Source organism: Drosophila eugracilis, unplaced genomic scaffold, assembly GCF_018153835.1.
Source record: "Drosophila eugracilis isolate 14026-0451.02 unplaced genomic scaffold, ASM1815383v1 contig_2152, whole genome shotgun sequence".
Lineage (NCBI taxonomy): Eukaryota > Metazoa > Arthropoda > Insecta > Diptera > Drosophilidae > Drosophila > Drosophila eugracilis.
In genome coordinates this window covers 251,334-275,733 of record NW_024573036.1, presented here as the reverse complement: position 1 = coordinate 275,733, position 24,400 = coordinate 251,334, and the positions used below count along the sequence as shown (strand labels likewise).

General features: G+C 41.0%; 3 protein-coding genes across 4 annotated transcripts; 1 reads left to right on the top strand and 2 right to left on the bottom strand.

Moving 5' to 3' along the window:
• Positions 1-15,980: 15,980 nt before the first annotated feature.
• LOC108111041 (out at first protein) lies at positions 15,981-19,973 on the bottom strand. The gene is given in 4 exon segments (XM_017220369.2): positions 15,981-17,042; positions 17,390-17,708; positions 17,791-17,904; positions 19,521-19,973. Coding segments are annotated over 4 exon segments (1,398 nt in total). The 5' UTR covers positions 19,779-19,973; the 3' UTR covers positions 15,981-16,335.
• Positions 19,974-20,117: 144 nt separating this feature from the next.
• LOC108111019 (microfibril-associated glycoprotein 4-like) lies at positions 20,118-21,770 on the bottom strand. Of its 2 annotated transcripts, none has more exons than XM_017220332.2 (3): positions 21,528-21,770; positions 20,375-21,204; positions 20,118-20,319 (listed from the first exon to the last, which is right to left on the bottom strand). In XM_017220332.2, the coding sequence occupies exons 1-3, from the start codon at positions 21,717-21,719 to the stop codon at positions 20,181-20,183; spliced, it is 1,161 nt and encodes a 386-aa protein (XP_017075821.1). In that variant the 5' UTR covers positions 21,720-21,770; the 3' UTR covers positions 20,118-20,180. The 2 variants fall into 2 exon arrangements, with proteins under 2 accessions (XP_017075821.1, XP_017075822.1); XM_017220333.2 differs by having other exon boundaries at positions 20,375-21,233; positions 21,528-21,758.
• Positions 21,771-21,812: 42 nt separating this feature from the next.
• LOC108111018 (protein sly1 homolog) lies at positions 21,813-24,250 on the top strand. The gene is made up of 5 exons (XM_017220331.2): positions 21,813-21,988; positions 22,063-22,222; positions 22,283-22,971; positions 23,026-23,735; positions 23,790-24,250. Exons 1-5 carry the CDS (start codon positions 21,961-21,963, stop codon positions 24,120-24,122), a joined length of 1,920 nt encoding a protein of 639 aa, XP_017075820.1. The 5' UTR covers positions 21,813-21,960; the 3' UTR covers positions 24,123-24,250.
• The last annotated feature ends 150 nt before the right edge of the window (positions 24,251-24,400 follow it).

Below are 24,400 nucleotides of genomic sequence, written 5' to 3'. Positions count from 1 at the left end.
ATTGCGCAAAAAAGCGGTCACTGCGGAGACATTAACGGCGACAATCGTCTGTATTGGGTGTAAAGGAAAAACCAAAAGTGAAAGCCGATTTCCATCCGGGTCAGAAATCGATGGAGCTGGGAACTCGGAGCAGGGCAAAAGGTGTTTTGGTCGCTTCCATTGTTTATTAGTTTTAATAAAGCCATAAAAGGGCCTACAAGCCGCCCATACACACGGACTCGCATTGAACAAATAAACTTTGACACTAAGCGCTGTGGCAAATGACCTAGGGTTTTTTTTTATCGCCAACGACGCTTTGTTTTGACACCCTATATTGACAAAGGTCAAAGGTATATTCTCAGGCACAATGAGAGTCAACAATCTGATTCAGATTGCATCGCGTTTTTTGTTAAAATGAATAGCAATTTAATTAATGTACCTAATATAGTTCAATGAAGTGGGTAAGGTACTGTAAACGTAATTCTATTACTTTATATGTTATGGCTACTAAAGGTCTTTGAATTATGATTAATAGAGATAGGTATTTTTCAGAAGTTCCTTATTAAATCAGAGCAGTCCTAAAGTATCTCAAAGGTCTACAATCTTCAAATACTGCCTTATTTTTACTTCCCTTTTTGGCGGCTCATAGCAAACATTCCATTGGCATTGCTAAACCTTCGGGCAAAGCCCAATAAAACGAACATCGCGTCAGTGCAACTTTTGTTTGCTCGTCTGTATGTATGGGTATGTGAATGTTGGAATATAGTACTTTATGCGCTTGAGTGTGTGTGTGTGTGTGTTTTTTTTCGGGGCATTTTGTTGACAATATTGTTTACAATTCAAGGGCTGCGGGGCGGTGGGTGGTGAGTGGTGGGCAATTGTCGGAGGTTCTTGCCGCAGCCATATACCCATACTATTTGCATACATTGTTGTATATGACCAGCGCCAAATAAAACCCGAAAAATATATTGCGTATACGCCGCAGTGGGCACAATGGACAGAACAATGATCGGTTAGCTGAAAGAGCTGCGAACGATGGCTTACTCTGGAATAAGGGCAAAAAGCCACGATAATAAACCCATTCAAAAGATGAGAGTTTTAAGGGCAGAGTACTTTAAGCTGAAAGATATTTGTTAATTATTGAAAAACATGCAATCTGCTACATATTTAACATATTTCCGCCTAATTAAAGAACTACCAATATATGTTAAGGCATACAACTTACTTAAAAGCTCTAAAAACAGATTTTAAAGAAGATTTTAAAAGATATCCTTTTTAATCCCTTTGGAAACCTCCCGATGACTTTGGTTTCTAAGCAAATCATCAAACCCAAATGTAAGCACCTTTCGGTTTTTTGTGCCCACTCCATCAGCAGCAGCTCAGACAACTTTATTCCCTGCCTTGAAAAAGCCAACTTCATTTAAATTTTAACCAAAAGCCGAAATGCTTTGGGATAATGCCGTATCCTTGGCACTGACACCGAACCGCCCATCACACAATGCTATATGTGTATATAGTATTCTGGTATATGGTCGCTGTCTGTGGCAGATATACGATGTGAGTGTGTGTGTGTGTGTATACACACCTGCTGCGGTGACACTTTACGGCTTTTTCTTTGTTAATTTCATTTGAGGCATTTAAAATGTGCACCACCGACGAAGCTGAGGCTGACAACTAAATACACAAGGAGTCGCCCGAACCTCATCAGCTGCCACCCACCGCCCATTTCCTCCTTTGAACGTGCCGAAAGTTGTGCTCAGCCAGTCTTTTGGCAACTTTTTTAATGACTTCGCCCCACAACCCGCACCACAATGGCACAAAGTCTCTGCTCGCGTGCCCGAATATTTAACCGCAAACGACGAGACGTCAAAATTAATTAGAAATAAAATTAGTTTTTAATGCCAAAGTCACTTTGGCTGTGTGTGTGTATATGTGGATGTCTGTGTGTGTGGACCCGCCTCTGTGTGCGTGTGGCTTAGAGAGCTGTAAAATATACTTTGACAGGGTAGAAAAAACAGACCGAAAAGGAAAGGAAGACTGAATTCTTGTCAAAACTTTGGGCGATGAAAACTTTCAGCTCTCTGTGTAATGTGGGTATGGGTTAGAACGGGAAATGATTTAATCTGCCCAAGTTTTGCTATTACTTTATGCGGGTAAAGCGTAAAGGCATTGCAACTAATAAGTTTAAGAGATATCATTTATTTCCGATACAAACTTTTTTATGTTCCATATATCGATCAAGGGTAATTTCGTAAGAAAAGATATTTAGAAGACAATTACTTTAACTTTATAATTTCATATCACTAAAAAATGATTCTTCTTACAAATTCATTGACTTAAAAGTTCAGCTTAACAATATTGAGGGAGTCACACCTAAACAACCCCTTTAAAGCCAAGTTAAAGACAAAAAGCGAACTTTCAGACGGAAAACCAACGATGTGCATGTGAAGTGGGGCTAAGACAAACGGCCAAAGAGTCAGGAGACAGGAGAACAGGCTGACAAGCAGTCAGAAAGCCAGTTGGAGATGCTTAGAAAAGGACGGGAAGAGAAGAAGTGATAGAGAAAAGGAGACTCACACAGCGACAAATCATCAGGCAAATCCGCAAAAGTGCACTTCAGTTGCCTGTCGCCCATCATCGCAGTGCAAAGCCAAAAGACGCTGATGACGTTGAGTATTATGAACGGAATGATGACAACTGGAACCACAACAACTGCCAGTGCAGCTGCAACTACAACTAACGAACGCAAATACAAGAGGTAAACTCGAATGAGTTGCACTGCAAAAAAGGCTACGCTTTAAATATTATATTTTCGAAGTTTTAATCAAGGTACTGAAATTTTCTGGTTAAAAAATTACAAAAAATGTTCATCATCTTCTTTTTCGAAAAATGTAACTTTACTAGGTTTGAATGCAATTTTAATGAAAATTTAATTACAAGTTGAACGAGAAATCTGATAATTTTTGGTACCATCATCTACTTTTGCGAAAAATGGCAAAAATTTTACATTTCAAACTGTGAATGCAATGTTGTTAGGAATCGAAGTACAAGCTTAACGAGGTATAACAATCCGTATTCCGGCGAAAATCAAGGTGGACGAAATTTTGGATTTTAGGAAAGGGGTAACATGAATTGTGAATGCTGATTTATAAGGATTAAAATTTATACACTTATTCTTTCTTTCTGTGTAATTCAGAATAGTGGAAATGAGTAGTGGCAAAAAGTTGGGTTACTCCAACTCTCCTCCAGACTACATGGCTCCATGGTACTTCCGTTGCCGTCTGTCACAGCATTATTGAAAGGTGAACAACTTCGTCAGGAAGTATAGCTCTATAGAGTTTCGAGGGGAGGCGTTTGGGCTGCTGACACAAAAAATCAACGCATGGAAAGTAGGACAAGTGTCAAAATCACTTAAGTGCGAATGCAACGACAAATAAAAGAAAGCGATGCCAGTCAGGGAAAAAAGGACGAAAACCGCAGGGGCTGGATGGAAGAAAGAGACAGGGCGACAGGAAGAGAATGGCAGAGACATCGCCACCTACAAGGATGCGGATGAAAGGCAGGAAAACGAAAGGCAGCAGCCAAGTTGGAAACGGATTTAAGTGGGGGAACAAAGGCTGAAATTTGTGGGTGGTGCGGAAAGATGGCCATCTTAAGTTGGCTCATGCCACTTAGTTATGCTTAAAACTTGAGTCAAGGAAAAACTGGCTTTCAAAAAAAAGGTCCTATACTAAGAGAATAATTATTATTTTCCTGAATGTTATGTAAAATATCGAATCTACACCTTTTTACCAATAATGTTTTGACAACATTAAAGCTCCACATTCTGTCAAAAGAACAATGTTCATAACATAAACCAGAACCCTTAAAACCATGGAAGGAACTCCCCATAAAATGTATTTCTTTGTGGTATCCGTTTACTTATCTCCTCCCAAACAACCCAGAAACCCTTCTCATAACCCGAAAGAGTATAATAAGTAAAATAATTTATGATACAGTGGAATGCCAGACCCGCACACATAAATACATCGCAGAAAGTTTTTCGTTTCTGCCATGTAATTACGAACGCATTCTTTTCACAGTCATTAAAAATGACAAATTCCGGGCACAACGGCACAAAGTAGGACGACCCAAGCCGGCAAAATGAGACAGTTAAATGGAAGGCGGTGGGAATCCAGTGCGGCGAAGGAGAAATATGCTCTTCTGCAGTTCACGCGCTTAATCGCATTCATAAAACTCGGTTTTACGACTTTTGAAGCACAACACAAAAAGAGGTTTTAATGTGTAACATTTACTCGCCCAGAGGCGTGGCATTCCCAAGCAACCCCCCGGAGAGAGTTAAATGTGAAAGGGATTCCATAAGACGGAATTAATGTGCATCAGCAGCACCTGGAGTACACCTGTTCGCACGGCGAGTTGGGAAATTAAGGCCTTAATACAATTATCAGGTGTGATTACCGCCCTAAGGAATCTGAGATACAAAAGACTAAATGACATTCATTTAAAAAATGCAATCAGTTCTTATGAAAATCTAAAATCTTAAAAGTTTTCACTTTTCAGTTCTCCAAAATGTTAAAAATAATAATATTTTTGTACCCTTTACTGAACATTTCATTGAGTTAGACAATCACAATGCTTGAATCAATGCATCTCGTTTTAATAGCTTTCCAAATAAGCGGTTCTCATTTGTTTGATTGTAACATTTAGGGCTTTATAGCAGCTTCACCGCCACCAATGCCACTGCAAGGGCATAAACCAAAATTTTAATTAAATTCGAGGCCTTGGTTTACACAGAAAGCCGATGTGTGCTCAAACAGGCAAAGGCTGCTACCAAAAAAAAAATAAAAATCGAAAATCAAAATGCAAAACCCAACCAAGTCCGGCATTCGGCATAAATATTTGCCAGATGCAGCAGCTGCAGATATTACAAAGGCAATAACAGAAAAAAAAGAGAATGCAAACGATTTTGGGGCCATATCAAAAATCGATATCAGCTGAAGTTCTACCAATTAGCCAGGCAAACAATGCCCCATAGTTTCCCCAGGTGGTACATAAAGCAAGCGGCAAAAGTAAACCGAACGTGAGTTATTCCCTTTATGCAGCGCACTCAGCCGCACAAAGCTATCGAACACTTGAAGTTGAAAGCCCAATCCTTTTGTTCCACTGACAGGCTCCTAGTAAATAGAGCTACAAGTCCCTACACACATACACATATATAGAGCCCCATCGAACATGCGTTTCCATTAACTTTTTTGGTTCGAGATCAACGAAGCGCATGAAGATGTCAAAATGCACTTTTCCCCTATTCACCCAAGAGGTAAAGTATTAAGGTATTCCATCTCGAAAGTACACAATTTTTACAAGATTCTTACTACGGAAAAAAAGAGGAAAAAAAATGGTTTTGGGAATTTTAATGGATGTTATATCATTTACGAGTATATAAAGGGTTTGGTTTTACATTTCTTAAGAAACTTCCGTGAAAATATAATTTTATTTTTTACCCACATTAACCTTTCATAAAGTCTAAAGATTCCTTCATAAGCCATTTAAAGTAAATTCGTGAAAAACCAAATCACACAAAAGCCACAAAAGACGCGAAAGCCTTTTCGTTAAACACTGCGTATGAGTTATATTTCTACCAGCGCCATATTTTCAGAGTGCTTAGAAAACGATGCTCGTTAAATCCGTCAAAGCAACGGCATCCTGGTTAGGGATAACAACAAGAATAGCTTCAGGCAGGCATGAAAATCAGTGAGTTCTTGGTCTCGATGTTCTATTCCCCGTTTTGGTATTGTTGTTGGCAAATTAATGGAACACAACGCTCACATTTTCATGCCAGCGAGCAAAGCGAGTTTAATTTTTATTCAACCTTAAGGAAAGGGCTCTGCTGCATTTTTCCTTTGAGAGATTTGAGTGCTTTATATACTCCCTCTTTGTGATTTCCTTTATTGAAAACAAAATCTTTTCAGAATGGAAAACTGTTATAATTAACTAATTAATTTAGTATAAACTCTTTGCTTAGATCTTTAATATTTTCCTGTTTGCCTTGATCTTTAATTATTTACTAATGGTGTTTCCCCCATTTTTTTATTTATCGAAAATTGTCCTTAATGTTTCGTTTTGCGTGTCACTTTGTTATTTATTGACGCAATGTACAAAGTTTGGTATTCCCTGGACAAAAGAAATCTCGGCGGTGCGTCTAAGCCTTTTTGCGTGTGCCAAGTTTTTCGGCTTTTAACTCAGTCTCAAAGGCCCTTCTCAACCTTCTGTTTTCCAGCTCCGAGTTCTGGCAACTTCATCACGAAAAGGCACGTGCTGGTGAAAGGAAAGCACAGGAAAAAAAATATTTAAAAATACGCCTTTTAAATATTTCTCTATGAACTCAATTTGTATACATTATTATTTAAATTAAATTAATTTTTTTAAATATATGAAAGGTATGATATAAACAAAGTTATCCAAAAAGTATTTAATGATTTTTCATATGTTTAATTTATTAATCATTTATGTTAGAAACTTTTCATTAAAATTGGTAATGGGCAATCCGTTTCCCTGATACTTTTTCGCTGGGCAAAGGCTGGATCCCAAAGGGGAGCATTCGTTGACATTGATTTGGGTCTCGAATGAGCGGCCCCAGTGAAAGTAACCCATTTATTTACTTTAAGTTGGCCGCTTTTGCAGGGCTCACTTATACATACATACATTTTTTGGCCCGCTGTAACTGTTTTTTTTTACTTTTTTTGGGTCGCAATGCGGTGCATTCCTCTTCTTGGCTTTGCTTAATAAGCAGCTTACAACATCGCGCAGCCAGTTTGTCACTCATTTTGCTTCATCATGCAGTAAGTGTGTCAATGTAACAAGCCAGTACCTCTCCATGTTCCCGCTATCCCCGATGCTCAGCCAAACACCTCACCACACTCTCCTCTTTACTGTCCGCTGTGTATTTGCGCTGCTGCTTAGTGCAAAACTTGTCATTTGCAATTTCAGCGTTTTTTCCGTACATTTATGTTTATTTGCACACACACAGACAGACAAGAGATGGCAACTCATGCATATTTCACATGCAAATGCGTCTGTACCACCATCCCCCTAGCACTGCCTTACACCCAGAACCCTTATCCCCCCCTCAACCAGGTCTATTTGTGCTGAGGTTATATGCAAACTAAGTGCTTGTAAATGGTTTTATGCTTAGCCTCAGCATTAAAGGCCGTTGCCTCCCTTTGCCCTCCCCAAAAAGTATGCTACAAAAAATCTAAGAAATTTAACCCATCCTTAAAGTTAATATTTTTACTTTTTACTTTACCCACTTTCAGAATTTCTCAGGATCATCAGTTAAGCTTAAATTCCTGGAAAAAATAAACGATAATTGTTTTTTTAATCACATTTTATAAGGTTTAAAAGTATTTTTTCAACTGCCAGCAAATGGATTCAGTAGCAAAAGCAGCGGCCTAAGTAAACAAATTAATTTGTGGATGCGGAATTGTACGTGGGCTTTTTTTTATTTGCCCTTCTGCTGCCGTTTAAAAAGGATTATATGCTGAAGATTTTTACGATGCTCGTTTTCCAGCTCTCTTTTTCGTTTTAATTAAAAAGTTATATGCCTTAAAGCTGATATTAAATATTTTTGGCGAGGCCGCTTTGCTTTGCTGTTTTAATAGATTTTTTCATAGACTCTCCTTGCCACTCGATTTCATTTCAGGCGGGGAATTCATCATTCAGCTGTGATTTTCAAATGAAACTTCAGTTGGGTTATAAAAAATTTACACCAAAGTGAGTGGCGAACCGGCGCGAAAGTATAAAATAAAAGGTGAAAATGAAACAAACACGGCAGGAGTCCATAAACAAGAGTGAACAGGAGAACCCACAAAAAAGAGCCGTAAGCCTTTTGGAAAAAACTAAAAATTCCATTTTTACTACAAATATGTTTGCCAAATACCATTTCAGTCGAAGTCGCAAACAGAAGGTAATAAAATTCTGGTTGGTATATATGTAAATCCCTAAAAAAGGAAAAGAATTGCTCTAATGTAAAAACAGATATGCTTTTTTACGTTTCGCAAAAATACAAATTACATTTAAACTTTCCCAATAAACCTTAATTTCTTCATAAATACGAAATAATGTCCGATTTGAAAATCTTGGCGATAGATATTAACAAAATAGTTACACAAGGCAAACAAGGCATCAAATAATATTAAGACCCACAGTTTCCGCGGCTGGGGCGTTAGAGGGCGGCCGGACAACTCGTGGCAGTTGCAGAGGCATCTCTTAAATACGTGTTCCTAACAAATGTGTAGCTCTTATAGTTTCGAGATTTTGCATTTTTGGTTTTCGGGTTTTGTGGGCGTTAGAGGGCGTGGCGTGATCGGAAAAAACAATCGCATTAAAAGCATCATAGAAACATACGTGCTTGATCCGAACTTCTATCTCTTATAGTTACCGAGATATCAGCTTCTAGAAAACCGAAAACCGTCTTTTGAGCCTTGTGGGCGTATGGGTGGGTGTGGCCGGATAGTAGTACTACTATAAGATGCGCTGTCATCTAAAGATTATACTTTCAATTTCAACTTTCTAACTGCAATAGTTCCTGAGATTTCAGCAATTTTAGTTTTTGCGATTTGTGGGCGTTAGAGTGGGCGTGGCAGGATGCTGTAATAAACTTGCGCTGTCCCGGGACCTCAAGAATCTTCATGCTTAATCTCAACCTTGCATCTGCTATAGTTCCCGAGATCTCAGCGTTCATACGGACGGACGGACGACGACGGACGGACGACGGACGGACGACGGACGGACGGACGGACAGACGGACATGGCTCAATCGACTTCGCTATTGATCCTGATCAAGAATATATATACTTTATAGGGTCGCAAAAGCTTCCTTCTATCTGTTACATACTTTTCAACGAATCTAGTATACCCTTTTACTCTACGAGTAACGGGTATAAAAACCATTGAATCGTATAATTAAGGCATGCTAAATAATTAAAATAAATCCAATTATTTCCAAAGAACATTCTCCGCTTTTTCTATATCTGTATCCCAAATGTATTCCCCAGCAAGCTTATTAATAAAACAATATTCATATAAGCCCGACATGACCCATTTTTGAACATTATATGTTTATTTGTTTAATACATTTTCCACTTCTCTTATTGCCATCACTTTGTGCCAGCTGTTGCCAAAAAACCAAAAACCATAATATTATGCAAAAAATAGACTTTAATATTTGATGAGATACAGACTTCGTCCCTCGATATCCCTGGTTCCGCTGTTTTCAACAACAATGGAGTACGTGTAGGCCACTTGCAAGGCCCGGCTATATTTTCAATTAAATTTTCACAATTTTCCGCTGAGGGCCCGAAGAGAAATGGCTTATGCGATAAATATCAGGACAAATACTTCCGAGAGCTTTGAAGGCAGGCCTAGTTAGGGGGAAAACGGGAATAGAGGAAATTGGGTGGAATAAAATGGGAGTGGAGCGTGGAAAATAGGCTGGTGGAAAATATGGAGGGGTTGGCCACTTCCGCTGGGCACATGTAAATGTTGCCGCTTTGGCTTTTATGTTTGAAGCAAAAGTGGAGCAAGAGGCCTACACCTTGCCCCCTCGCTACCTCATTTTTAGTCGCCAACTTTGTTTGTCAAGCTGGCGCCGGAGTTGCAGTCGTAGTTGTAGCACAGTTATGTTGTTGCTGGTGTTATGGTTAGCAATTAACATGCTTTCAACACTTGCCGCCGCATTGCACGACAATCGCCGGCGGCAGCTTGTGGCCACTCAAGGACACAGGAAGCAGGACGCAGGACTCGGGTCTCAGGATGGGAGACAATAAACGAGACACTGGCATTCCGCTAACCATTGTCGCCTGTTTGACTTTGTCATTAGCAAATGCACTCGAGTCCCCGCCAGAGGAAGAAGCTGCACAAAGAAAAATAGTCTATAAATATATTTATATTATAATAAAAAATTATAGAAACAGAAAATAGGCTAAAACTTGATGTGGATATCAAAAATGGACTATTGACGCATTTTAGTAAACCAAAATATTCTTATTTTCGTTCAGTGCAAGCCAAAGAAAAGCAGTTGCAATGAAGCCAAGTGAACACTTGGAAGATTTATGCGTCTGGTTGTCTCGTCTTGGGCGGCTTCCTTCCGCCGCTTCTTCTCCGCAGGACTTGCCAGGACTGCCAGCCCGGCACATTAAACTTTTAAGCATAATTTCCTAGCGTATTGTTTTTAATTATTGTGGCATCGCCAGCTGCTGCAGACGGTATTTACAATTTAACTGCCGCTTATTTCGTTATCGAATAAATATGCAAAACTTAAGCGGCAGCTGGGACAACCATTTCCCCCCTTATCTCGACGTCCTCCTGCGGCCAAAATGCAATTGCACAATTCTCAATTGTGCGCAAAATTCAGCACGACACAGTGCCTGCCATAAATTGTTTTTGGCAACAATTCAAAAAGCCCTGCAATTCCGGACGGCTTCTTAGAGCATCTGCCGGAAACTGCTCAAGTGCCTCGGAGCTCGGTTTTCGCCTTGGAGTGAAACTAAAGCTAATTGTGGGTCGCACAATGGGTGCTTTTTATTGATAATAGCTACAAAAATTGAAAATAAATTTTACAATTTAAATATTGCTTATAGAGTTGGATTTCTTTGATCCATAAAGCTGCATAAAATACGTTTTTTTAATAAAACATAAGAGCCCTTTAAAAGTCCTTCCAAACATATTTTCTCTACACAATTTGAAAAGCAAAAAGTATTTTTTCAATTTCCCTTAACCTAGTACGTAAAAGCTTCTAGGGTAAACCGAAAATGATTTGGTAGATTATAATAAGCAGCTAAACCTTTTAAGCTTTCTTGGTCTTTCCACTTTGCAGCCACAAAACTTTTTCTACGAGATGAAAACAAATTCCATTTTACTTTATGCCCCCCAACCCAACCAATCCGATCCAAAGCCCCCGTAAGGTGCTGCCCTTGGCTAGCTAAATTTTCTAAATAATTTCACAGCGCCTTATTACGGAGGCCATTTGTTGGCCTCGGCTCCTTTTTGGGCGGGGTAAAGTGGGCGGGGAGTCATGTAACAGGTTGCCAGCCCATCACACAGGAGATTAGGCAGTCGGAAAATGGAAAAGCGGGGGCTGGACTGGGGAAAAGCGAGGAGGAGTAACAGCTGCTACCTGTGAGAGAAGAGTGGCTTACCCTTTTTTTGCCGGCTCTTGACGGGAAAAGCTGTAGAAGAGGCCTCGATTTTTAAGCCATGTCAGTCAGGCAGGAAGGACAGAACTAAGCCCTTGGCAGCTGGCTTTGCCCATCGCCCACCCCTTACACTGGAAACAAAAAATAGAAAATATATATACAACATCAAAAGATTTCATTTCCTGAACATTTCATTTTTTAGCATGGGAACTTTAACTTAATGCTGTAACCTAAACTATAAGAAGAAAATATTTTATATAACAAATGTTATTTCTCTCATTTCTCCCAGTGTCACCCACCTCCCATCCCTTAGGGCTGCTTTTGTACTTTGGAAAAAAGCAAATATTTGTATTTCTGCTTGAATGGCTGAACGATTGAACTGAGAGCGAAATTTGAACTGTAGCAAATCACACGCGTTTGATTGATGATTTGGCAGCAGTGCGGGGGCGTGGATTTGGGTATAAACCAACCAACCCAAAAAGTAACAAAAAATCCGAAATAAAAACGGAGAAAAGGTTGCTCTTCAGCTGAAGAGGGCGTGCACATGCCGCTGCTCCCTGTGTGTCTTTAATGTTTGTTCTATACGGCAAAGAGGGTAAAGGGAGCTGAGCTGAGCTTAGTTTTGTTTTGTTTCTTTTCTGGCAAAAACATACACAGAAATAACTCACATTAATATGCATTGCTGATAAGGCAGAATAACATTCAGGGTTTCCCGGCCCCTTTGGCCACCCACATAATCAAACAAAAGCAATAAATCAAGGCGAACGAAATGAATTTTGATTGTCATTGATTTATGTGCAGTGCAGTTGAGGCACAAACGAGGGCTGACCATCCGGCCATCCGCACGCATAATGGCAGCGATAATGATGACAGCACCGAGACGAAGGAAAGGTCCCTAAAAAGTATCTAGAACGCCTCCGGGCCATCCAATTGGGCCAATTCAATTAACTGTCATCAAATGACAATTACAAATGAAGGCGGCAGGTGTTCCCGAAGATGGAATCGATTTGATTTGAAAGAAGTCAAGCAAGCTTTGCGATGCCAAGAAAAATATTAAATTAATGGAATACAAATGAATGAATATAGTATAAACGGGATTAGAAGTTCTCTGTTTTAAATCAGTTTAGAAATTTATGAAATTATAATTTCTTTTTTACAGAACTCCCCAGAAAACCCGAAGTTAGACTTTTATGATTTTCAAACCGCAATTTCATCATAAAAGGCCTATTTAATGGAACCCTCCAAGGAAGACAAGCAGAACTTTTATGATTTCTGGCCCGCAGACTCTCCGCTGAATGTAGCCATTTTCATTAAAATTGAGTTCAATTCAAGGGTCGCACAAACAATAATTATGGCCTACCATTAGGGGCAGTCGTTTGGCCATAAACTTTGTACTCTCGCCGATCCCTGCTAATTGTTAAAAACTTTCAATTACACGGAAGACAGGGGGTAAACCGAAGCGCACCCCCCTTGAACCCCGCGTCCATGAAAAAGGGGGCTGGCGAAATGTCAGTCTGTGCGTCAGTTTGTCAAGTTGGGAAAAGTGAAAATTACATTTCAAAAGTAGTTGGCAAGTCGTCGGCTTTGCAGCTGCTTTTGTTTCACCGTTCTACGTGACTCGGCCAAATTAGAGGGGTTTCTGCGGAGACTTAGTGCCCACCCACCCCCAAAAGCACGCTTTAAGTGTGCCTTGAACTTTGCGGCAGAAGCGAACTGAGGAGGGCCTATTTGCGATGATTACACGGCGTATGAGTGATTTTAATTTAACGCAGAGATAAGCACACGAATGCCTAGCGACCGAGTCCCCGATTTGAGCCCTTCTGCTCTATTCACATACATATATGTAGTAAGTACCACAACATTCTGGGTTCGTGCCGGTTGCTTTAAGTAGTTATGCAAATATTAAGCGCACAGCCGCCTTTTGACCTGAAAAGTCAATAGGAAAAACTCACACGGCCACAGCAATGAGCACGGCCACTCGTACACGAACATTGAAGGCGTATGCACTTGCAGTGCGCCCTCCACTCGGGAACTTTTCTCCGGGGAAAGTCAATGGAGAAAGCTGCTTTCGCTGGCCTGATAACCGACACTGACAAACCGCATACCACTGCCGATTGCAAATGTCAAGAGCGGAGATTTTTGAAGGATTCCGATGCATAGTTGAGGGAAGCGCACTTCAAGTTATAAAATACCAAATAGTTTCATTTAAGTACATACTTTAATTACTGTTTAAAGGGCAAAATGTAAATCAAATATATTTATAAATATTTTCATAAACCCAATTTTATTATAAATATTAAACAGATTAAGTAACATAAGAGATGAAAGTATGAGTATCGTAATAAGCAGTATAAGACGCATTGAATAACCTTTATGTTTTTAAGAAAATCAACTTTTATATGTACAATAATTTTATTTATTTAAAAATTTATTGATTGCACTTACCTTATTGAATTCGCCGCACTTGCTGGGTGTGCGGCTGACCAACGGAAAAAACGAGAAATATGGATGGAGAAATCGAATTCCGAGAGTGTAAACTTAATTAAGAGCCTGCGAAGAGTTGATTTTGTTTGATTTACACGCCAGCAGCTGCATGCTTTAATTATACAGACGTGGGGTCGGGGCGAGGTCACTGGGTGGCCCTGACCCTTCGCCAGCCAACCAGCCAACCACCCACCCAGCGGGGTGTTTTTCGAGCAGCCAGCTGTCGCTGATTACCCACCAGGAAATGACCCACCGAAAAAAGCAAAGGCAGAAAGTCTCCCCGGCTCTGGCATTTCATGGCTCATTAGGCATGCACATACGTTTGCTCCCCTTCAGTTTGGGGATATGGAATCGGGTTCGAGGAGGTCCTGGAACAGGACGCCACACCACCTCCTGCAGCTCCTGCAAAATCGTAACAAATTCAATTTTCTACGACGCCGATTTGGTTTCCGCACGTCTTAAGCTATCGTCGGCTACAGTCGACGCCATGAATATAGTTATTGGCTGAAAGTGTTTGTCTAGATGTCTGTTGGTTGCCTTTTACCCCGCTCCATGGAGCCCCGCGTCGATACCGATTGCGCAGTAAAATAAATGATAAGAATCTGTGCGCTCTGCTCATGAATTACAAATCGCATAAAGGATTTGCCACTGGCTCAAGACAGCGGCAAGAACGAGCTGCTCCTTCCGTGCAGTCTGCACTGCAGACAGGATGCGGAGCTCTGGATGCGGAGCGGAAGGACCAGGTCCTGGCGGAGCACTGAAGGGCAGGGCAAACAACGCACAGCATGCCGGGCATTTTAATGCATTGAGAGGTTGGCCATTCCGGGAGCTCTTCAATGATTAGGAAAAATGCATTAAACTCGGGTTTTCCCAATCGAAAACAAGCGAATGTATGCAAATAAGCCTGAAATAGAAAATCCTTTTGCAATAAAAGTCATATTTGATTTTGTCATTAGTTTTCTTTTTTTATAAAACGTAGAATTTGTCAGCATTTGTATTAAGACTAATTATTAATTTCAATTTCTTCGTTAGGACTAGGCGATTAACCGTTTATCATTGGCAAATGCTCTTTACACAAATCAGAGCAACAAGTTTTGCCAGTTTTAAATGCTTAGTAATACTAATCAATTTTTACAGTTGATCAATTTCGGTTCCATTACAGATATTTATACAGTGAGTCAAAGGAGTTGCCTTTCTATATGGTAGAAAAAATTATTATCACCGTTGGTTTTTCTTGTTGTCGAAATTGGTTTAAGACATTTTCTTTTGGATTTTATTTTTGTTTTTGTTTGATTTTACTTTGTAGTACGCTTTTAGGAAAATATGCCATTCTAACACTCTAAGTAGACTAGGTTCTTGAAATTTATACAATAGATTATTGTTCTTGGTATTGTTTATTAGTGGTATCAATAAATCTGCTTAAGGTTCTCTCATCGTAAGGTATTTCATTTGTTTTTCGAATATAAAGTGGAAAAGGTTACAAATCAAAGGCAAAAAGGCAGGCGTGTTTACGGTCTAGTTTATATAGTTTAGATTTATTGGGAGGAAGAATATTAGATGATTGGAAAGAAAGAATGAAACGGGTAAGGGAAATCTCAAACAGCCATTTTCGAGTGGAAAAAGATAGAAAAGGTTTTATCGCGGCAGTCGATTTGGTTAGTAGAATTCCCCCACATTCGCCATCCACTAAATGGCAATATATCATATGCTTGTGGTGTTTCTGTTACAACTATTATGAGCACAATTAATTACGAGTTCTGCTAACGCCTGACAAATTCCTTAGTTCAATTAATTTCCCTCCTCTACCGCTCACAAAATATGCTAAGGCCACATTTAATTTATTTATATTTCTATACCTATTTAATATTCTTGAGCTCAACGCAACACTAGTGGCAAGAGCGTGGAACGTTATACTCTGTCCAACGTTCTTAATACATCTAATCAGGCTTCAGTTAAGGTAAAGTGAAGTGAAGTGCAGATTAGGGCAAACAAAGGAAATATAAAACGCCGTAAAAAGGGTAATTGAAACGAAATTGCTGCACACAATGTGGATGAAAAGTGTGAAGTGAACGGGCAAAGTAAACAAATTGGAATTGAAATACAGAAAGAGGAAAAAGGCGATGCAAGCTGGGAAAGGAAAAGAGAAGGAAAAATTGTTAGATATTCCTAAATACCTTAGTAAAAGGTATAGGCAAACTAGAACGGTTGATAAAATATTATAACTAAATCAATAAATTGCTAAGATTCAACGAATTTGTAAGGAATTTGTAAGAACATTTTTACAAAAATTCATAAAGCAAATAATATTATAAAAAGGTTAAAGGGCAGTTGGTCCATCAAAAGGGCTTAACCTTTAATTCAAGAGAGCTTGCTGCTGGCTAAATTGAATAAGGACACCTAATCTAGGTCTAAAACGAAATCCGGCATAAGCGTAGAACGTAAGCTGGCTAAAAGCTAATCATCGTTAAATATACATATATATACATAGTATACAGAAGCACATTTTTACATTTATTTTGTTTTACTCCTTTTTTACCGTGTTTCAACCTCTACCCAGTGACTTGCATTCAAATGTCGGCGTCCAGAATCTTGAATCGTGAGCGGAAAAAGTGTCAACACTCGTTTTTTCCTGGACGTGTAGTTGGGGGTTGGGGAGGTTGAGTATTTCAAGCGTTCATTATCACGCAACGATGGCGGCCATTGCGGATGATGTCGAGGATAATGATGATGATGACGGGTGATGAGAAGTGGGGGCAACCTGAGAATGATGCTGATGCTGCTGCCTGGGTTTATGTTGAGATTGGGATTGGGAACGAGAATGGGTCTGGGGCTGGGAGATGTGATGGACCGGAAAACTCCACAGAGCAAAAGGCATCTGCTGCTGGACCAACAAAAGCAGTTGGCGTAATTTGTTGGTCGTCGTTGTTGCTGCTGCCGTTTTATCCTTCCCCGCTGCCCCTGCTTTCCCACCATTTATTGTCGCCGCCGTGGCTGCTCTTGTTTCGCCCGGGCAGGTGGCACTGGCGTCATCCTCGCTCCCATTCCGCCTCCTGGAGCAGCGCATCTGCATCAGCTGCAGCTCGCCGCGTCGTCATTCATCCCAGAGGCACTGTTGTTTCTGCCGCACATAATAGGTGAACTGTGTGCACTTGCGGCAGGTCTTGATGCCGCAGCGATAATTCGTCTGCTGTGCCTGCTGGGCGCCCGAGGAGTCCGCTCCGGCTACTCCCTTGCCCTTGCAGTACTTCAGTCCGCAGGGATACCAGCCGATGCAGGTCTCCAGTTTGCACAAACAGGGCGCCCACAGGCTGCTCACCTCGTTGCAGCGCGTCGAGAGCGTGTCCGGGAACTTCTCGGTGGCTGCCTCCAGGCTGGAAATCGAGGAACCTGTCGGATCCGGGGTACAACGGAAAAGCGAAATAAAAACGTAAACAAAAAGTTTAAAGTGGAAAATTCCCCTAGGATCTTGCCGATATCTACACTCAAGTTTTCTAAAATTTTATTATTTTTGCCGAGATTTCAGTCTAACTTTTTTATTTTTCGGCGCAACATAGCAAACTTTTAGTAAATATTTGGAAATGCTTTTATCTTAAATGAGGTTTGGTATATTAGGTATTATTTGGTAAGTTATCTATTAAAATTGGCAATCCTACTGAGTTTACTTTCGGCACTCTTGAAATCATAGTCAAACAGGGTGTCGCAACCCTGAAAATATATCCACAAAGAGCACTCACCTGGCAACTCCGCCCAAGCCTTGAGGTCCACATCACGCACGTAGGTAGCGTCCATGGCCTCGGCGCACAAGCCCTGTAGATGTCTGGTAATGGGCAGGGAGCGATTCAGTTGCACCCAGCTGCTCATTGTGAAGGTCTCCCGGCCCTTGTCCTCCTCGGGAGTACGGATGGTGTGCGGATTCTTCTGACGCAGCTTGGCCATAGCCGCCGAGGAGATGAAGTCGCCCTTGTTAAACTTAGTAGCGAAGCACATAACCTGATACTGGCTCTGGCCGCGCTCCTCTTCGCCCAGGACCAAGGCCTTAAGGATTTGAACCTCCTGCAACCGAAAGGGAAATATATATTTTAATTTTAGTTCGGGGTGTCAGATTCCCTTTCACAGCTTGAAGTTCATTACTTACATTGCGAAAGTCGATGACCTGGGTGATGAGCGTGCCGTCGGTCTTCTGAAACTCCAGAGTTATCAGGTCGTCGTTGATGTTGGAGGTAATACTCTCCTGGATCACCTCGCCACCCTGCAAAAAATCGGATTAGAGAGCAACAAGTATTAAATTACTTTCTTGGCATTCCTCCCCAACCCAACTAAAATATTAATGCGGCACAAAGGCAGTCATGAGATGAGATGGTGCTCAGGGGTTCCTTGTGTTGTCAGGACTTAAATTAACTATGACAGTACCTGAAGCTAGGCGGCCATGAACCAAATTAGAGTCAAGAGAGTTGAAAAATAGAAAAAAAGGAAAACATAAGGGGCCAACGAAAACAAAACGGAGATGAGATGGGCTTTGGCAAAGGGCAGGATGAGAGCGAAGCAGTGAACTCTCGTCACCATCACCGTCACCGCCACCCCCAACATCTCGAAATGTAGTTCAACAACAACCAAATTCGCCCTTTACACGTGTACATGAACAAATAAGTTGGTTGTGGGTGCTATTGTCGCTATACTCTGCACCAGGAACTACGATTTTGGACAAGAGTTTCTGAGATTAGATAAAATATTGGGTTTTTGCCGGTCTAAGTACATATCAAGAATATATCTATTTTATTAAAATGGAAATAGATTGGTGATAATCCTTGCTCTAGTGTTTAAAACATTTTAAAAGTTTTACACTGGCTTAAAAATATATAAATTCCAGAATTTTATCTCATATGTTATTTGACTTTAACTTACAAAATAGTACGATTTCAAGGGTACACGGATTTTCGGTCAAAACTAAACATTTATTTTCTGTTGTTTTTGTTCTTGTTGCTGCTAGGTTTTCCGTGTGTTTGGACAAAGGCGGATGTAAACAAAGAATAACCGTGGAAAGAGAGAAGGTAGGAGGATGAAGTAGATAGAGGGGAAGTGGAGCAAAGTAAGAGATGAGGAAGAGAGCCATCAGAACATTTTGGGGCCAGGGACAGAGGACTGAACAATGAAGGATGTCACATGTAAACAAATATGGCCCCGTATGTGCAAGAGAGATAGAGCAGATAGAGAGAGAGAGACCCAGAAAGCGGCTGCCAGTTTTCATTACAAAGCCCGGTGCTTTTTGGCCAACTAATCTAAAATTTATGGAAAAGCCGAAAGCAAAGTGTCAATATTGAGCAAGTCAAACCCAGCCAACAATTGTCACAGAGGAAAAATTAAACGTCAGGGAAGGGAAAGTTATTTTGGTGACATTGAACTGCATTTATTTTATTGGATGGCAAAAAATTAATTTCTTTGATGTTTCAAAGCATTGGAATTATAGTATTTGTATCCACTTATAACAATTAGAAAACCTGAATATGAATTTTTAAATTTCAGAGTTTTTAGACGCTAATTAAACCTTCTCCCTGCAAACAGTTTTAAGCAGATTAATTTCCATTAACTAGTTCTTTTGGTTTCAAGCTATTTTTAGAGTTAAACTATTAAATTTATAATAATATACTCTTTAGAACCTTTAAAACTTGATTGCAAACTGAAATATTTATTTTGCTTTGACACCTCTCTTGCACTCTCACTCTCTCGCATTTTGAATTGTTTTGTTTTGGCGCGCTCATTTTCGAAATGAGATGTTCGAAAAACAAATGGGCAGCGCTGCCAGCGTCGTTGTTTTTTGTTATTGCGTTTTGCTTTTGTGACATTTAAAGTATTAATTTTAGTTCGCACCTGATTTTGGACGTTGATGAGGAGCTGGCATCGGGCGCGTTCACCGCTAATTATTAAATTGCAGAGCAGGAACCACAAAAAACCGCGACTGCGCTTGAAAAAATGATTCCGACTTACGACCCGACCGGAGCAACTGAAACGCTGATGGGTTTTATTAATGGCGTTATTATGAGTTAGTCGCCAGCGGAGGTGCGTTTGGTGAACTGCATGGTCCGCGTTTGCCAGTTGCTGTTGCGGATGCTCCCCTTCCAGGATCATTTCGGACTACACTCACGTTAAATCTTAAATAAAACTGCACAGAACAACAAAACACTCGTATTATTCCGAACAATTTAGCTGTAGTTTGCCCGACTTTTCCCGGCCGAGTTGGAAACCCGACTGATGCGAAATGAAAATAACTGACAGACGAAAAGGGGAAAATTTTCTGGAAAGTGACTTTTCGTAATCAGCTGATTGATGTGACCGTACACCGAATCCAAAATGCGGACTGCCCATCTGCTGGAAATGCAGACTTCTCAATGCGGCAACCCCAAAAATACTAAAAATATGTAGTACCAAAATTACAATTGAACTATTTTTTATTATTTTTATTTATTTATTTATAAAACATTTATGAAATTATAAATTGCAAAGTTAAAAATGTTCCAAAAAATAGTTCGTTCACTCCATTTGGTAGGGTCGGATGAGCATTTTGCACGACTTGAGATTAAGTCTGCCCCTATCATTCCATTTACTCCACCAAATTCCGTTTACGTCTGAGAGGTTCATTGAGGTTGCATGGTAAAAGCCATTTAAGTTGCTAAAAAAATAGAAAATGATAATATACTTAATACGATATCAATTTAAGTAATTACCATTGAGATTTGTCCCACCAAGACCAATGAAAGGTTCTGCCGTAAAATTCATAAAAACAGGCAGAGTGTACGAATTTCTTTTGAATAGAGGTAGACAGTGCATCACCAGCAGTTCCTGAGTATTCTCCAAGGGACTTGAGGGCGTAACCTTCGTCTTCGCTTCCAACCACAAAGTTATCATATCTAGCATAGGCAATGGCATCTTCAAAATCGACAATTTGAATGTACAATTCATGTCTACGACTTGTAGTCAACTTATGCAGCTTTTCGCATCCAATCCAGAATTCTTTTGTAAGATCTCCAAATCCAAGCTTAAACCATCTATCGTGCATGAAGTTCAGCGTGTTAAAGGATACAGACCCATCGATGCGACGCTGGATTACCATCCATTCTGGACCGGTAGAGGCATGGCTGCCAATTTGCGTACTACGGAAAATTTGTACTTTTTGCATTACTTTTTGACTAAAAGTGTCAGTTCCCGATAGATTTGTTTTAGCTTTTTTTTTGGATTTTTTAAATAATTTTTTTGGCTTTTTCCTCCATACTTCCCGTCTAAAACAGCTTTTTTTGCTAGTCAAAAGTTGGCAGCACTGGGTAGAGGCAATATCTTCAAAAGCGGCTTCAAAGTCTTCGACTCCCGAATGTCTTATTATTCGAATCCCATCCTTTTCATCGTGTTTGACTAGGGATTCTAGCTCGGCATTTCGCTCATCTCTTATTATCAGTTTGATTGCAAGTTCACTTAACTTCTGAATTAGTTCTAAGTTTTTTTTCTCTGCCTCTTTTAGTTTGCAGTCCAAGTCTGTAACATCCATGACTCGATTAAGAACCTATAAAAAGCACATCGAAATGATTCATCCTTGGGTTTTTTAAAATAAAAAAGGTTTTAAGATTATATAAATTCTAAAAAGCTCTATTAAGATTAACTAAAAATAGGTTTTTTATTTTTGCATCACAGTGCTATAAAATGCATAAAATTGTGAAATTGTCTGTCATTAAATGGTAGCTTTTTTTTTTTTACCCCTACAGTAGATTTAAGTTTTGTAAACCTAAGTCTTCTTTTTAATAATAATAAATAAAACTTTATTTTTATGCAATGAAGGGTTTCGTGGCAATCTGTATAATGTAACAAACTCAAGTCGGAATTGCATACCTTATATAAATATGGCACTAGCTGGATTTTGTATTTTTTATTGGAGCAACTGTCTTCAAAGACATGTAAAGCAGAACTGAAGCTAGAATAAAAGCTTGAGGGGTACAATAGATGAAATCCGATCGCTGAATAGCAATTGTTCAGCGATTCTTGAATCATTAGGGTGGACCAAGTAAACTGTATAATACGCATTGATGAAGTCTTAGTTACTGTGGTATCTAAATCATAATTTGGTATTTTCACCGCAAGCGATTACACTGACATCACAGCTGATGCACTACTATGCACTAAAACTGGCCAAAACGCGTGTCCCGCAGTCGCTTGTGACGTGTTGTTTTTTTGTAAACTATGTTTTTTAGCCACTAAGAGGGTCATAGTTTATTAAAGATCCACTCAACCGACTTGAATCGCCGGCCGATAAAAAGACCACAAAATGCTTAGCCTGCGGGAACGACAAATCAGTGAGAAACGGCAAAAACAATGCCTCCTGCCAATGGAAAAACTTAATTAATCGGTTTTCTCCTTATCATTCTAGATGCCATTAAGCAGATGCTTAATTTGAACTCGCAGCAGCCGAAGGCATTAGCTGCAGAGCCCGTTTGGAAGATTCTGATCTATGATCGCGTTGGCCAGGACATAATATCTCCCATTATTTCTATCAAGGAACTTCGAGAATTGGGCGTGACCCTGCATGTGTAAATTTCTTAGGATACTACAGGAATCCAATGTTATACCAATTTCTATTCTACCCACAGGCAACTCCATTCAGATCGCGACTCTATTCCCGATGTGCCGGCTATATACTTTTGCCTGCCCACCGACGAGAATCTTGACAGGATTCAGCAGGACTTTTCGAACGGACTTTACGATGTGTACCACCTAAACTTCCTGGCTCCAATAACACGCAGCAAAATCGAGAATCTGGCGGCAGCAGCCCTTCATGCCGGCTGCGTGGCCAACATCCATCGCGTTTACGATCAGTATGTGAACTTCATCAGTCTGGAGGACGACTTCTTCGTCCTTAAGCACCAGCAGAGCGAGCAGCTTTCTTACTACGCCATCAACCGGGCCAATACCCGCGATGAGGAGATGGAGGTTCTGATGGACTCCATCGTGGACTCTCTCTTCGCCCTATTTGTGACTTTGGGAAATGTGCCCATCATCCGCTGTCCACGAAACAGCGCCGCTGAAATGGTGGCCCGTAAGCTCGAAAAGAAACTGCGCGAGAACCTTTGGGATGCACGTGCCAACTTGTTCCATATGGATGCAACGCAGGCCGGCGGCGGAGTTTTCAGCTTTCAACGACCCGTGCTGCTGCTGCTTGACAGAAATATGGATCTGGCCACGCCGTTGCATCACACCTGGTCCTACCAGGCTCTAGTGCACGACGTCCTAGACTTGGGACTGAATCTGGTTTACGTTGAGGATGAGACAACCAGTGCGGGCAAGTAAAATGTCTCATTACATTGTAATAATAATATATAATAACCATTTTTAGGTGCCCGCAAGAAGCCTAAGGCCTGCGATTTGGACCGCAACGATCGGTTCTGGATGACGCATAAGGGCAGTCCATTCCCCACAGTGGCCGAGGCCATTCAGGAGGAGCTAGAGTCCTATCGCAACTCCGAGGATGAGATTAAGCGCCTGAAGACTTCCATGGGCATCGAGGGCGAGTCGGACATTGCCTTTTCGCTGGTCAACGACACCACCGCTCGGCTGACCAACGCTGTTAATTCTTTGCCCCAACTGATGGAGAAGAAACGACTGATCGACATGCATACCAAGATCGCCACTGCTATCCTTAACTTCATCAAGGCACGCCGACTTGATTCATATTTCGAGATCGAAGAGAAGGTGATGTCAAAGCAGACACTGGACAGGCCACTGTTGGACCTGCTCCGAGATGGAGAGTTTGGTCAGGCGGAGGACAAGTTGCGCCTGTACATTATATACTTTATCTGCGCCCAGCAGCTTCCCGAATCGGAGCAGGAACGGCTCAAGGAGGCGCTGCAGGCGGCCGGTTGTGATCTGACAGCTTTGGCGTATGTTCAGCGTTGGAAAGGTATCATGAACCGTTCACCGGGCATCAGTCAGGCCACCCAGTATGAGGGCGGTGGCACTAAGACTGTGTCCATGTTTACTAAGCTCGTCTCACAGGGCAGCTCCTTCGTTATGGAAGGTGTCAAGAATCTGGTGGTCAAACGGCATGTAAGTATTTTAATTCTTTAAATAAAATTGGATCGTATATCAAATTCCTTTCAGAATCTGCCAGTTACCAAGATCACCGAGCAAGTGATGGAGTGCCGCAGTAACGCGGAGACCGATGACTACCTTTATTTGGATCCCAAGCTTCTCAAGGGCGGTGATGTCCTGCCCAAGAACCGGGCTCCATTCCAGGACGCCGTGGTGTTTATGGTTGGCGGAGGCAACTACATAGAGTACCAGAATCTGGTTGACTTTATAAAACAAAAGCAAACATCAAATGTGCAAAGGCGGATCATATATGGTGCTTCCACGCTCACTAACGCGAAGCAGTTCCTCAAGGAGCTCTCGGCCCTAGGCGGTGAGATCCAGTCCCCGTCGGCGACGAGTTAGGAGCGGCTGCATCGATTCCATTGCTGCTGAGCGGAGTGGACCGGGTTTTGGGTGCATGTGTGTCTGTGTGGCTTCTTTCGTTTACTTTAAGCATATCCAAAAATAAATTAAATGCCAGGCAAAAAAGAGAAATAAGCGAAGCAAGAGGGAAACTCAGCACTCGGCAATTACTCCAACCTGACGCTTAATCCCCGAAGGACAACAAGCAAAAACATGCGTAGCCTCGTGTACAACAAGCCCAGGGAGCTGGTGTTGGAGCTGGAATGGGAGTTCGATGG